Source organism: Anguilla anguilla, chromosome 8, assembly GCF_013347855.1.
Source record: "Anguilla anguilla isolate fAngAng1 chromosome 8, fAngAng1.pri, whole genome shotgun sequence".
NCBI classification, from domain to species: domain Eukaryota; kingdom Metazoa; phylum Chordata; class Actinopteri; order Anguilliformes; family Anguillidae; genus Anguilla; species Anguilla anguilla.
The window spans coordinates 22,781,006-22,793,663 of record NC_049208.1 but is presented as its reverse complement, the minus strand read 5'-3'; the positions used below and the strand labels follow the sequence as shown (position 1 = coordinate 22,793,663).

Genomic DNA, 12,658 nt, shown 5'->3' with positions numbered 1-12,658 from the left:
CAAACACACTTTAAACATCTGTCTTTAACCTTAAACATCTGTCTGCAGACCATCAAAGTAAGTCATCCTGAATGGAGACAGAGAACACCAGATGTACTGGTGCTGAATGCATCTGTCTTACGGTGATGCCATACAGAAAGTGGTTTCGCCAGGTGGCAACACTGTCTTCATGTAAAATAAAACCAGGAGTGCAGGGCAGGGTGTGGTCAGGGGTATAGGAGGGGGTAGGAGAGGGCGTGGTCAGGGGTGTAGTAATGGGAGTGGTCAGGGGTGTAGGAGTGGGAGTGGTCAGGGGTGCAGGAGAGGGCATGGTCAGGGGTGTAGGAGAGGGTGTGGTCAGAGGTGTGGGCGTAGGAGAGAGTGTGGTCAGGAGTGTAGGAGAGGGTAGGACAGGGCGTGGTCAGGGTGTAGGAGAGGGAGTGGTCAGGGGGTGCAGGAGAGCGTGCGATCAGAGCATGTGGTCAGTATGGAGAGACTGTGACACCTTCTGTGTGTGCTGCGGTTGCTGTTAACATGGCCTCTTCCCGTGCAGCCTGGTGTGGGGCACTTCAGCACATTCTCATGCATGGCAAGAACTGTAGACAGGAGATGGACAGTCAGAGGAGCCCAGTACTAGAGTGCAACAATATTCAACAGTTTCACGTGTGTACAGATCACAGTTATCATTTAAAATATTCATTAGAAAATTTAGACTGATATCTCAAGAATTGTTATATATGACCCCCCCTATAAGAAACATTGAAATGTACTCCCCCCTACTGCACAACACACAGTGGCCTAAATCTGACTAGCCTTGAATGTAAGTACCTAACGTGTAATGTATGTTCTGTAATATAAGTCTGTCACAATGTCCTGTTCTTTTTTTTGCACTTACTTGATGTGGAGGATGAATGTTTATACATAAATGCTGTCCTTAATTGCGCCATGAGGGATTAACAAAAGTTGCATTGTATTGTATTGCATTGTATGCATAATCACAAAGCTGCAAAAATCTAAATTAATTGTCAGCACTGTAAGGAAAATTTAGTAAGGTATCATATAAATTTTCAACTAAGATCCTTCATTTCGTTGTCCTGAAACCTGCATAAATGCCCAGTACACATAAATATTGTAATCTACGTGGTAAAATGTTTTTTTTTATTGTTTTTTTTTTAAAGAGAGCAGACAGTCCACCCTCCTTGTCCAGTTTTCACTTGATTCAGACAGAGGGAAAGCAGAAAGGGTAACAGAGAGAGATGGGATCACAGTGCAGAGGGGGAATGGTGGGCCATCAAGCCCCCAGCCAAACTGGGAGGGGGTTTAATGTGGGTTGTGAGTCAGGGCGCCCTATGGACCGCACCACATGGCCTTGGTCTCCCTGCGTTTACTCAAGATTGAATGTTTTTCATGGTTTCTCTGTCTCTAGCATTGAGACTATGCACTTATTTCTTCACTCATTCTCACTAAAAATGGCTCACATATGAAATACTGTATGTAAAAAACAAAAACAATTACAAACATATAAGCTACAGTAGTTTTATTTTGTATATTAAAAAAAAAGAAAGGCTTTGCAGAAGTTCCACTTAGTATCCTCAGTAACTTTTGATTTCTATAGAGTACATAATTTCCAATTAGTTTTCAGGATGTGCCTATTTATTTTTGAATACTAGATTGGTAATCCCTTTGATTCGCAAATACTGCTTCTGGTTTTAGAACACACATGCTTTCAAATTGAAAAAAAAAGTTAATTACATTTTTTGTTCCTTTTGTTATGTCACTGCTTGAATGCTGAATGTTAAATGTTTGTTATATTACATTTAAATTACTAAAAAAAGCAACCAACAACCAGTAATATTTTCTACTTAAACAGAGGCGTAATTGGAAATGCATTCAACTACAGGAAATCAAAGTTTTACAGGTTTAATTCTCAAAAAGTGCCTATACTTTAGTCTAAATGAGATTTTAAAACAAGGCTGTTTTTACTCTTCGGTGTTGATACTGGGGCACCATAAGCGGATTTAACGCATGCTTTATGCTTTGCAGTTTTAATGAGGTATCCATACCATTCAGATCTCCATATATTATCAGTTTTGCATAATAAAGGCACTTTCATGATGTGATATTTGAAAAAGAAGAAAGAGAAATTCACCACAAGCAAACATGACAGAACTCTTTGGGTGTCACATTATCTTCCAAGGCTGCATGTCACTGAGTAGTATTCCTAAATCTATACTTTAACATGACCACGCTGCATCCGTGTCAGTTATTTACATTGGTTTGGAACTGACTACAAAGAGAATATTCAGCAGTTTTTTTATTTAGATTCACAATACTTCACAGAACACAGAGGGCTAAATTATCAGTAAATACACATACATCTCCACAGTATTTCCTGGAATATACTGTCGACACACTTACTTTCAGGGGGGACTCGCACTTTGTGCGGGCAGCCAGACAGACTTCTGTGATGCGGATACAGTCCAGTCACATGTCCAGTGCCGTCACAGCCTGGTGTGGGGCACTTGATGTCCTTCTTGTCAGAACGTGGAGAGTCTGGAGAGTTACGGCCAGCCATGAGAACATTCACGTTTCTAAAACGATTGTCTTTCTCCCTCAAAAATCAATCAGTCTCTAAACATAAACACACTTCTTTACTTCGTAAAAACATTTCACACATCTCTACTTTGTGGAGTAGAACCTACCTACATGCTTTCATACTGATGTACCAAATCAGAAATACAAAGAGAGAGTGTGTTCATCTGTCCAACAACAGTAGAATGGATGAAATCATATCAGGAATCAACTTTACTTTAACACAATTTTTGTTTGCATTCACTCAAGGACAAACACTGTCATTTGATATTCCTTTACCATGAAAGGATTCAGCCTTATTTCAAACAAAATTCTCTGTCAGCACTCCTTGGTATTACATGCTTAGTTAATCAGCACAGTATTCATGAAGGACAGACGGGCATTGCACAGTTATAAATATTCTTTGAAATTGATTTACAATATAATTATACTGCATATGCTATATATATATATATATATATATATATATATATATATATATATATATATGGAAGATCACACTGAAAGGCCACACTTTTTGCAAGATGCTTACATTAATCCATCACTTTAGTTAAGGCTACAGTTAAAACTGAGGCTAGCCATTTCTTAATGCCTGTCCATTGAAGAGATTACAACAAGGATTATACATTTAGCAGCAGTTATTTAAAGAATAAGTACAAAACATGAGAAGTACTTTAGAAGGATTTAAGACTTATGGTCATAGTTAAGTATCTGGTAGATTCCTATCAAAATCCAATATTCTGACCCACAGAAAATCATGTAGAAAATTTTGTCCTTTTTTATTTTAGTCTAGTTATTAGTCCTTCATGCCAAAATGTTTTAAATGTCTAACAATATTTCCCACTTCCACTTCAGTGTGTGGATTTTTTCATAGGCATATGGTGAATGAGTGTGGCCATATGAATCCTCGATAAATAAATATCTTCTTTCCTCTCTGTACACATAAAAGTGATCTATGTGCAGAGTGAAACTAAACCATGACCTTCTCTTTGTAATTACAAAGCCATTCGTTGGCCACTTTGACACAGAAATTATATTTTCTTGAGTCAATATGTACATTTAAATTATAAGCTCAAAACAAAATTGCTAATAAAGCAATCATGAATGCTGTCACTTGCATAACGGCCATTTGAAAGCTATGGCATGGTTTGGGAAAAATGCCAATGCTTTAAGGTGGAATTTGTTTATTCAACATGACAACTCTGATGTTTATTTTATTACTTCTGCAATGGATACGCACATAAGTATCCCAATATTTGTACGCAATTCTTGAAAACTGCAAAAATTGGTAGAATGGTTACACTCTTAATGTGTCAATGTAACTTAACAATGTCTTCTTACATGCATGTGAGTTACATACATCTGAGTCTTACATATATCTGTTTTTATTCTGTGATTTGTTCTTACTCTGTGATTTTACCTGCCTGTACAACACTTTGGTCAACGTGGGTTGTATTTAAATGTGCTTTATAAATAAATTTGATTTGATTTGATTTGAGTTGTCTTCAAAGGGTTCTGGTAGAATGATTTTAAATGAAAACCCAGACCTGCTTGACCTGGTTATGCAGTCCAACCCAAGCTGTGAAGTACATTATGTATACATACATAAAAGGACGGCAAACTTACTGTCCAAAGTGAGACAGCTTTAGGCCAGCAGGTACAGCAGCAGCGTGTTTTTTAGCTTTGTGCACATCCAATCGGTCCGGACTGAATAGGCATCTTAAGATTCATTATGAAACAGAACCCTAATGTTGCCAGGCTGTCAGAAATGTATTTTTTTGACAGTGACACAAATTTTTCATAAGCATGTTCCCACTTGTGTCAAATAAATGATTCACACTACAATGAAATGCAGGCAGGAAACAGGGATGAGCTTTAACAGACAATGGACCTGGATCGACTGCCGGCCCTGGGGGGAACGGCATCTCTGGTGAGTCGGATTTCTCCTGACGTTTCAGGCGCTCTATGGCATTTCCGATTGTGAGTGTGAAATACTCCTATCTCTGGTGTTATTAACTGATAATGTTGGAATTGTTTACATCTATTATACCTCATTTTCTCTTTTGGTAAGCTTAGTTCTCAGAGTACTAAAATGTAGGTGGACATACCCTTTATGTTTAGCTTTGGCTGTCATTGGGTCGCACAGGTGGCATTTTTCCCGAACAAAGCAGTCATTTTTACGAAGAGGTTTTTGTGCTTTTTCCTTTTAAAGGAAAAGGAAAAAAAAATACAATATCAGATTATTAAATTCTATATTATTTCATGTGCGCACTGCCATTGTGCCCGAGTGCCATTACTGCAGGAAAATAGTAGGTTTCTGATCAACCAGATGAGTCATTAGCGCTGAGGCAGGGGACACCCTGCTGACTGAAACCCTCACAACCCTGTGAGACCATAAACAATTAAACAGGGCTGCTGGACACAGAGAGCACTGGCACAGTTGGGAGACGATTCCAGACCATGGATTGTATCACTCTGAGGAAAGCTTATACTAAAGTGAGTCAAATAACTTGCCAAGATGTATAAGCAAAACCAGTACTGACACCAAGATTTTTTTGGTAAGAACTACAGAAATTAGTTCCACTGCTCCAGAAATTTGTTCTAATTAGTACCACTACAGAGCTACTGATAATGAAGAAGACATTAATGATGAACCAAGTTAGTAAGGTTTCCACAATCCCCAAAAAGTTACTCAGAGAAAACAGTTATCACTAAATTGTGATTTCCTTTTATACACTGAATTGCACAGAGGCGCCAGTGCTATGCAGTGCACCATTGCACCATCTTGCTTTAGAACACTGCTTCTCAATCTGTATTTTCAAAGACCATGGAAACTATGACACTGATCTCAGTGGGCCAATTAAACGCTGAAATTAAAACAAAATGAAATTAGTAATACAGCAAATAACATTAAATCCTTAGTTTATCTGATCGAAGCCTTGCAATATTAAAATAAGAACAAATCTGCTAGCCACTCTATACATTACTAATGCAATTGTCATGAAAATTAAACTCCATGTTGGTTCTCACAGACCACTGATGACTCCCAGACTAGGGACTGAAAAACACTGCTTTAGAATTTTCATGAACTGTTACCACCAGGACTCAAAGTACTGCTTGTAATTTTGATTGATACCATTGAACAAGTAAATTGAACAACAACAACGACTGTGATGCAAGTTATATATTTTTTTATGAATTTCCCTTTCAACAAAAAATAAAATATCCTCCAGAACTCCACTCCTCCCCTGGTCACCAATTTCTCAAAGCACTTTCACATCACCCCACCTCGCTGGCTTCTACTGACTACATGTAACCACTTGCATCAAAATTATAAATCAAGGTGCTAGCCTACCGGGCTACCAACTGGACTCCCCTTCATATGTTCATTAGATCATGAGACCTTACACCCCCAGTCAGACCCTTCTGTTCTGAAACCTTGGTATGTCTGGCTCCTCCCCCTCTCTGATCCTGCTTCCTGGTTTGCTGTATGTTCTACCCCATTGGTGATAGAATGAGCTTCCCACAGCAGTCAGAACAGCAGACACTTTGGTTAACTTCTGAAGCATACTGAGGACCCAGCTCTCCATACCATGGCTCCTTCAGCCTGCCCCTATCTATGATTTTGCCTAGCCCCAACAACTGATTAGGTCTCACTTTTAACCCAGCTCTAACATCTGATTAGGTCTCACTTTTTACTAAGCCCTAACACCTGATTGACCTGACCTTCGCTTCTTTTTTGTTTCCAGAGCCTGTGGTCTTGCTGTTTGTTTAATGCAGTTCAATGCTCATTATGGCAGCTTTGTTCTTGTATGTTCAACTTTGTTTAATGTTCAATAGAAGGAGAAACTACCCTCACCTTCTAGGGAATCACATCACTTCAATCCCTGATCTTTGTTCTGCAAATTAAACATTGTCACTTTATCTTCTGGTCTTGTGTACTGAGTGAAGTCTTAGGTGCCAGGTCCAAAATCATTACCACATGGGCAGTCATATACTACACAAAAAGATACTGAACAATGGTAACCAGCAAGGTAAAGAAACCATAAAAGGCCATATGGGAGAAATCAAGGCTAGATCATGGAGAAAAACCTTACAAATTACTAACACTCAAGGCTTGGATGAAATACACATAATACCGGACCATCTCACTATCATGTGCATTATCTTCTAAACCTCAAGCATTTTAGAAAATAGGTGTGATTAGCTTCCTGCTGATCTTAACCCCTTAAGTCGATCCAGCCCAAATACGGGTATATTTGCATTCATTCTGCTTTTTTAGGGTGAAATTTTCCATCAATTTGGTCACACTATATACAGTTTGAGAGAGTTAAAACTGTGACAATGACACAGTTACGATGACAATATTTCTAATAGTGTATGGGTTGTTAGGCTTGCATAAAAGGACACGCATTGTTTCTCCAGCATAAACAAACCATAACTTTTTCAGTATGCATGCTGAAAACGTTATACATTGGCAAAATAATTATTGAGACTTTATGCCTAAAATGTTGTGGTTTTACAATAAACATTTATTTTGCAATGCCTAAGTCTAAACAGAAGACTCGGTATTCGGAGGTCTTGGAAGAAATCACTAAACTGAGTGAACATCTCTGAACACGATGGGGTGATGCGAAAACTTCAATGAATGAACATCAACCAAGATTAGTAAACTAGATAGTTTATGTAGTTATTTTCTACAGTCTTCTGGACCTGCTGCTGCCAGAGGTAGCAAGGGGAGAGCAAGGAGTGGGGGTGCAGAAGGAAGGGGAGGGTGACAGGCAGGGGTTAATTTCAGTATACTTCTTCCATGAGCATATAATATACAGTATATATTATTTCACACCTCTAAAGACCCATAATATCATGTGGTTACCAAGTCTTTTGGAGTCTCCAAATGGCCTTTTTGGAAACCAGCCTAGACATGGTTTAGAAAAAAGAATGCAGAATATTCATTATTGGTGGTACTGTCATCAAATTTGAACCAGGATTTGTTTAGCGTTGTGGCTGTGGCTCCATTATGTTTTGAAGCCCACCAGGCACAGCCACAACCTGTATCCACTAAAAAATCTTTAAGGTGAGAAAAAACGTGTCCACTGTGTTTGAGCTTCTGTTAAACCATGGATTACTCAAATACTGATCACCTAGCTAATTAGGAAAGATGCACCACTTAGAACTCATCTTAATGATGATGCAATATGCCATACAAATCACTAGCCAATGATTACATTTTTTAAATGTTTCAATTTTCAATCGATTTTCAATTGTGTCTCAAAACAGTGAAGAGACCTGGCATTATTGTGATACATCAGACTAATCTGTAAAGGTTTCTTTCGGTTTCACTGAATTGCAAATTTCTTTAATGTCAAGTGTGTTTTATTGAATCTTGCCTCAAAAGCTCTGATGTTAAAAACGTGGTTATTGCTTAATTGTTTTGGTAATGTTATTTTACAACTTGCAAGGATCATTTAAATGAAGTCACAACAGCATCATTGTCACATTAAAATAAAAACAGTTAATATTACTGGAAAAGGCTTAAACTAAGCAGCTGAAGTCAATATGTTCTAAATAATCTTTAGTTTGTTTTGTACCTGTTAGGAAAAACATTAGCACATAAGGCTTAGCATACATGTCTCGGCTAAAGCCCTAAACCATGCGTCAAACCGCTATCTGTGTTCATGGGACAAACCAATTTTGAACATTTTATATTATATCTCGTGCAACATTTTAACTTGCAGCACTGTAAATCTGTGCTCAGGGTTAAATTTCAGGAGTTTTAAAAATAAGAAACTCCTAACCCTGTCATGAATAACATATTAACAAAAATGAATCAGTGATGGATATTTGAACTTTGTATATTGTTTACAATTGTGGCAATGCACATTATTATTGGTGAAATAAACACTAAATATTGAAACTAAATATAACCATGGAAATGTTGTTTAGGAATTTGCCAAAGCCTAGATTAAGGGAGTAGGTTGTTTGAAATGAACATACTATGAAGAAAAGAGAGGAAGAGAAATGTGATTGCCACAGCTAATACTGCAACATAATGATGTTTTCTCAAAACATTTAAGGTAATTTGAGAAATATTTCACTGAAATTTTTAAAAGCTATATCAATGAAAATAAGCATTTAACATGTGTAAGGAAATATTTTCACCACAGAGTGGAATTTGTGACATAAATACTATAACTGTTTCCATTATTTTCCAACCTTATTTTGCTTTATCCTGCATCGCTGTTCTGAAAGTATATCATGCAAAATGCACTGGAATTGTTTATTTATTTATTTATTTATTTATTTATCAACAATAAATATGTATTAGCTTTTTAAATGACTTACTCTTGCAGATGTACATTTTCAATTTAACTACGTAGTTTACGTTTACTCCTATGTTCCACTAATTCAACCTTCTCGATTTCTCCATTAAGTTTATTTCTGCAGCTTTTTTCTTCACTTTTTAAAGTATTGCCACCCATTCCCTCACCATCTACGCTTTATGCAGAACACAAACCTGCTGTTAACATGTCTAGACTAGTCAGCTCCAATTATGTAATTATGTGTGAGTATTGTTCAATTCCCTCTGTATTAGAAGTGGGCCGGGTGAAGTACCTTTGCATCCATTAAAGCCACTGCGGGCCTCCATGTCCTGCAGCCTCTGGTGCTGCCTCCTTTCGTTGCTCATCTGCTCCAGGAGGAACCTGTCCATCTCCTTGTAGGCGTGGTGGAGGACCTGCCGCTGCTCCGACTGGAGCACCATGGCCTGCTCCAGGAGGCTCAGGTTCATCCGGGCCTTGTCCATCTCCGGCTGGCGGTCGTTGAGGCCCCCGGCCCAGGCCTCGCGCCCCAGGGCCTCCCCCTCGTCCTCGCTGTCGCTGGAGTCCCTCCTGTACCTCAGCTCCTCCGCCTGGAAAGCGCGCGCTCGGCTCAGGAAGCCCTCCGGCCCGGCGTCGGGCTCGTCCCCATAGCACGGCCCCCCGCTCGCCCTCCGCCCGCGCGCCTCTTTCGCCGTCTTCGGAGGGCTCGCGTCGACCCCGTTGGCGTAGGCCTCGTCGTCCCAGTGGCCCTTCCCGCCCTCGTGGCCGGGCTCTTTGCGACAGGGCGAACGGTAAGACGCGGCCGCCGGCCCCGGCCCCGTCCCCGCCTGGCCGTCGTCCCCCTGCTCCCCGGCCCCCTCCCCCCCGTGCCCGTCTGTCGGGGCTCCGCAAACGTCTGTCTCGTCAGCGGGGTGCTCGTCGCCTGCACCCCTGTGCCATCCTTGGGAATCGTGGCTTTTTGATATCGTCTCTTGGTAGTCAGTAGAGATGCCCTCACCCGGCTTATTCAAGCTACCATCTGAAAACCGAGAGAAAAAGACAAGAATACATAGGAGTAGCTAATTATCATAAAAATAAAGCCGGCCAAAAAATGATACCTATTCATTGTTCTTGTACTGGCTGTTAAAAGACAGGCCAATGATACATACATACTGTTATGTTAAATATAATATGTCTAAATACATTTTTATTTTAATATGTGACACATTGTAGAAATTGTTTTTTTATTGCGAAAATTGTAAATGAGGTTATCATAATATATGGCTATATAGTTTTTAATTACAGTAAAAGTGGTCTTCCTGGGTATTCAACCCTTGCATGTTAGAAAGCATAATGAAAGCGGGTTTTCAAATTCCATCTAGCAGTACACGTAACCTAGAGATGAAATACCAGATTGTTGTCTTCTTCTTTGACTTCTCCAATCAGGGTTTACAAGTTTATAGGGATTTGGATTCTCCCAGATTATTATGGGATAAATGGTGCTTATGACAACGAACATGAGTTTTAAAGTAGTTATTCAGTATTGGCCCAGCTGCTGGAAGGAATGAAACAGCTATTAGGCTGTACTTGTTTTCGAGAAACTCATTGAAGAAACACTATTAACACTGGGACTTTGAATGTAAAAACAACAGATTTTCTAGGAAGACATGGAAAATCTTGGAAGTAATGAATAAAGGTTTCAAGAAAGCAAGCTGACATCTGTTTCAACGAAGCTTTAGATAAGAATCTTGTAAAGAATTCACAGGATTTTTTCCCTAATTTTTTTCTCAAAATGAAAACTATTTTTAAATGATCGATACAGCATTTTCTTACAAGCAAAACATAAAAACATTTAGCTTTGTCTCATTAAAATAACTTCTGAAAGTTCTGATTCTGTCATCAGAGTACAATAAACGTGTATTTTTCAGAAAAAAAAGAAAAAAAAAACGTACATAGGGTGTTCTTTGAAGTTGGAATATTTCAGATCAAAGAGAAAGCCAGAATGCAGTGTGGCCAAAGGGAACTGATCCATAAGCCAATATTCTAGTATGTGATTGGTCTGTCTTCTGTCAGCTGATGTCCAACACTTGCTCAAATAACAAAACCATCTAAAAACCATAGATTGGAAATATACTGTATACGCACTCCTTACACAAAATTTTTTCCATATATACAAGTCATATGTTTTCTGAACAATTTTCAAAAACAAGTGCGTTTACCACAGATAACTGTCAGTACACATAGTTAATTCGCACAAACATTTCCAATTAGTAGAAGGGTACTCATAATCCTATAATATCACTAAATATTTCAGTGTAAAATCCTCATTCAGTGGAATCCTGTATACTGTTAAGTCAGTTTTAATACATTTTTAATTATCATTTTTAAAAACTAATTTTTAATTATATGTATGGATTAAAAAGCCGAATGTATTATACAATCATGCGTAACAGGCAGACTGGTGTTTGACATGACCCCCATTAGGGGTAAGTTGGCCTCACTTTTAAACATCTCTTTAAAATGTGAAATACTCCTGATTATGTCGAGTCATGGACAATGACCAAGACTAGTAAGCCATCATCTGGGATGTTTCAAAAAATCTCTTCTCTCCAAATCATCTGAACTAAGTTGCGGGTAAGAATCTTTGACCATAAGGGTTTTTAGTGAAATATATAATAAGTAGGTGATATATCTGTCCTCTTAAGTGCCTTTGACTCGCAAAGTGAGTCAAACATAACCCAAAATAAGACCATTAGCGTAGAGATATGACATATTGATTATCTATTAGGAATCATTTGGGAATGAGCTGTCAGCAGAGAGGTCGCCTGCAGATGATGCAGACTGCGAGCATTAACAGGCAGACACTGGTCTCTAGAGCACATGGGACTAAACTTAATCCTAAAAAGCAGTGCTAAGTGCTGGGTGGATGGCCCTGCCCGACTTATATTTCAGAGCATAGCCTCTGCTAAAAAAAAAAGATCTAGCAACATATGACAGCATTTTTCATTATATAAACACACACTAATATGTAATGAATGCCTGCTGTACATGTATCAACTAACTATAAGGAAAAGGCAGATGAAATGATCCACACAAAAATAAATCCTGAAAAAAAAACTGCGTTGTCATAATGGGGGGACAGCAACAGTCAAACATTATTTTCTAAAAATAAAAGATCTTGTCTCTTTAAGTGAGACAGAGTATTGTAGGTATTTCATTTGATGTCATTTGTTAGCTCAGTTCATTTTGGAGTGTGTGTCTTCTTAGTAAAAAAAAATTGAAATACTGTCTCTAATTACAATGAAGGCCCGGCACCATCCAGACCAAACTGGATTTGCGAGGTGTGCACTGGACTGATAATCTCTCTGAGGCTGGAGACATTTAAATCTAAATAGATGCCGTAAAAAAATTCTGCACGTCCATCCAACAAATAGATTAAAAGTTAGTCAGTTATGCTTAGTTACAATTAGCAGAACAGGCAATGAGTGCTTGTTTTTCATCCAGATGGATGCACAGCCCTTACAAAAGAGAGAGAGAGAGAGAGAGAGAGGGGGGGGAGAGAGAGAGAGGAAAGGGAGAGAGAGGAGAGGGAGAGAGAGGAGAGGGGGAGAGAGAGAAAAAAAACTTGGATCCTACTGTGGTTTCTGTATTGGAACAGGTGATCGGTTTGTACTCCAGAATAGCCATTACCGGAGCTCTGCAGCAGAGCAGAAGCTTGGCTCGAGCCGACTGCAGTACAGCATGACCAAATGGGAGGCCCCCACCTCCCCTTTGCTGTTATGAAATGC

The 12,658-nt window shown here is 39.0% G+C and overlaps 1 protein-coding gene across 9 annotated transcripts in view; it reads right to left on the bottom strand.

Moving 5' to 3' along the window:
- The window catches only part of st18 (ST18 C2H2C-type zinc finger transcription factor), a 101,752-nt gene that overhangs the window by 22,880 nt on the left and 66,214 nt on the right, over positions 1 to 12,658 (bottom strand). For all 9 annotated transcript variants that reach the window (XM_035431020.1, XM_035431021.1, XM_035431023.1 and 6 more), the window contains 3 exons: positions 9,187 to 9,909; positions 2,398 to 2,532; positions 485 to 575 (listed from right to left, as the gene is read on the bottom strand). In XM_035431020.1, the coding sequence (XP_035286911.1) occupies positions 485 to 575; positions 2,398 to 2,532; positions 9,187 to 9,909 (949 nt within the window). The remainder of the gene's footprint in view (positions 1 to 484; positions 576 to 2,397; positions 2,533 to 9,186; positions 9,910 to 12,658) is intronic.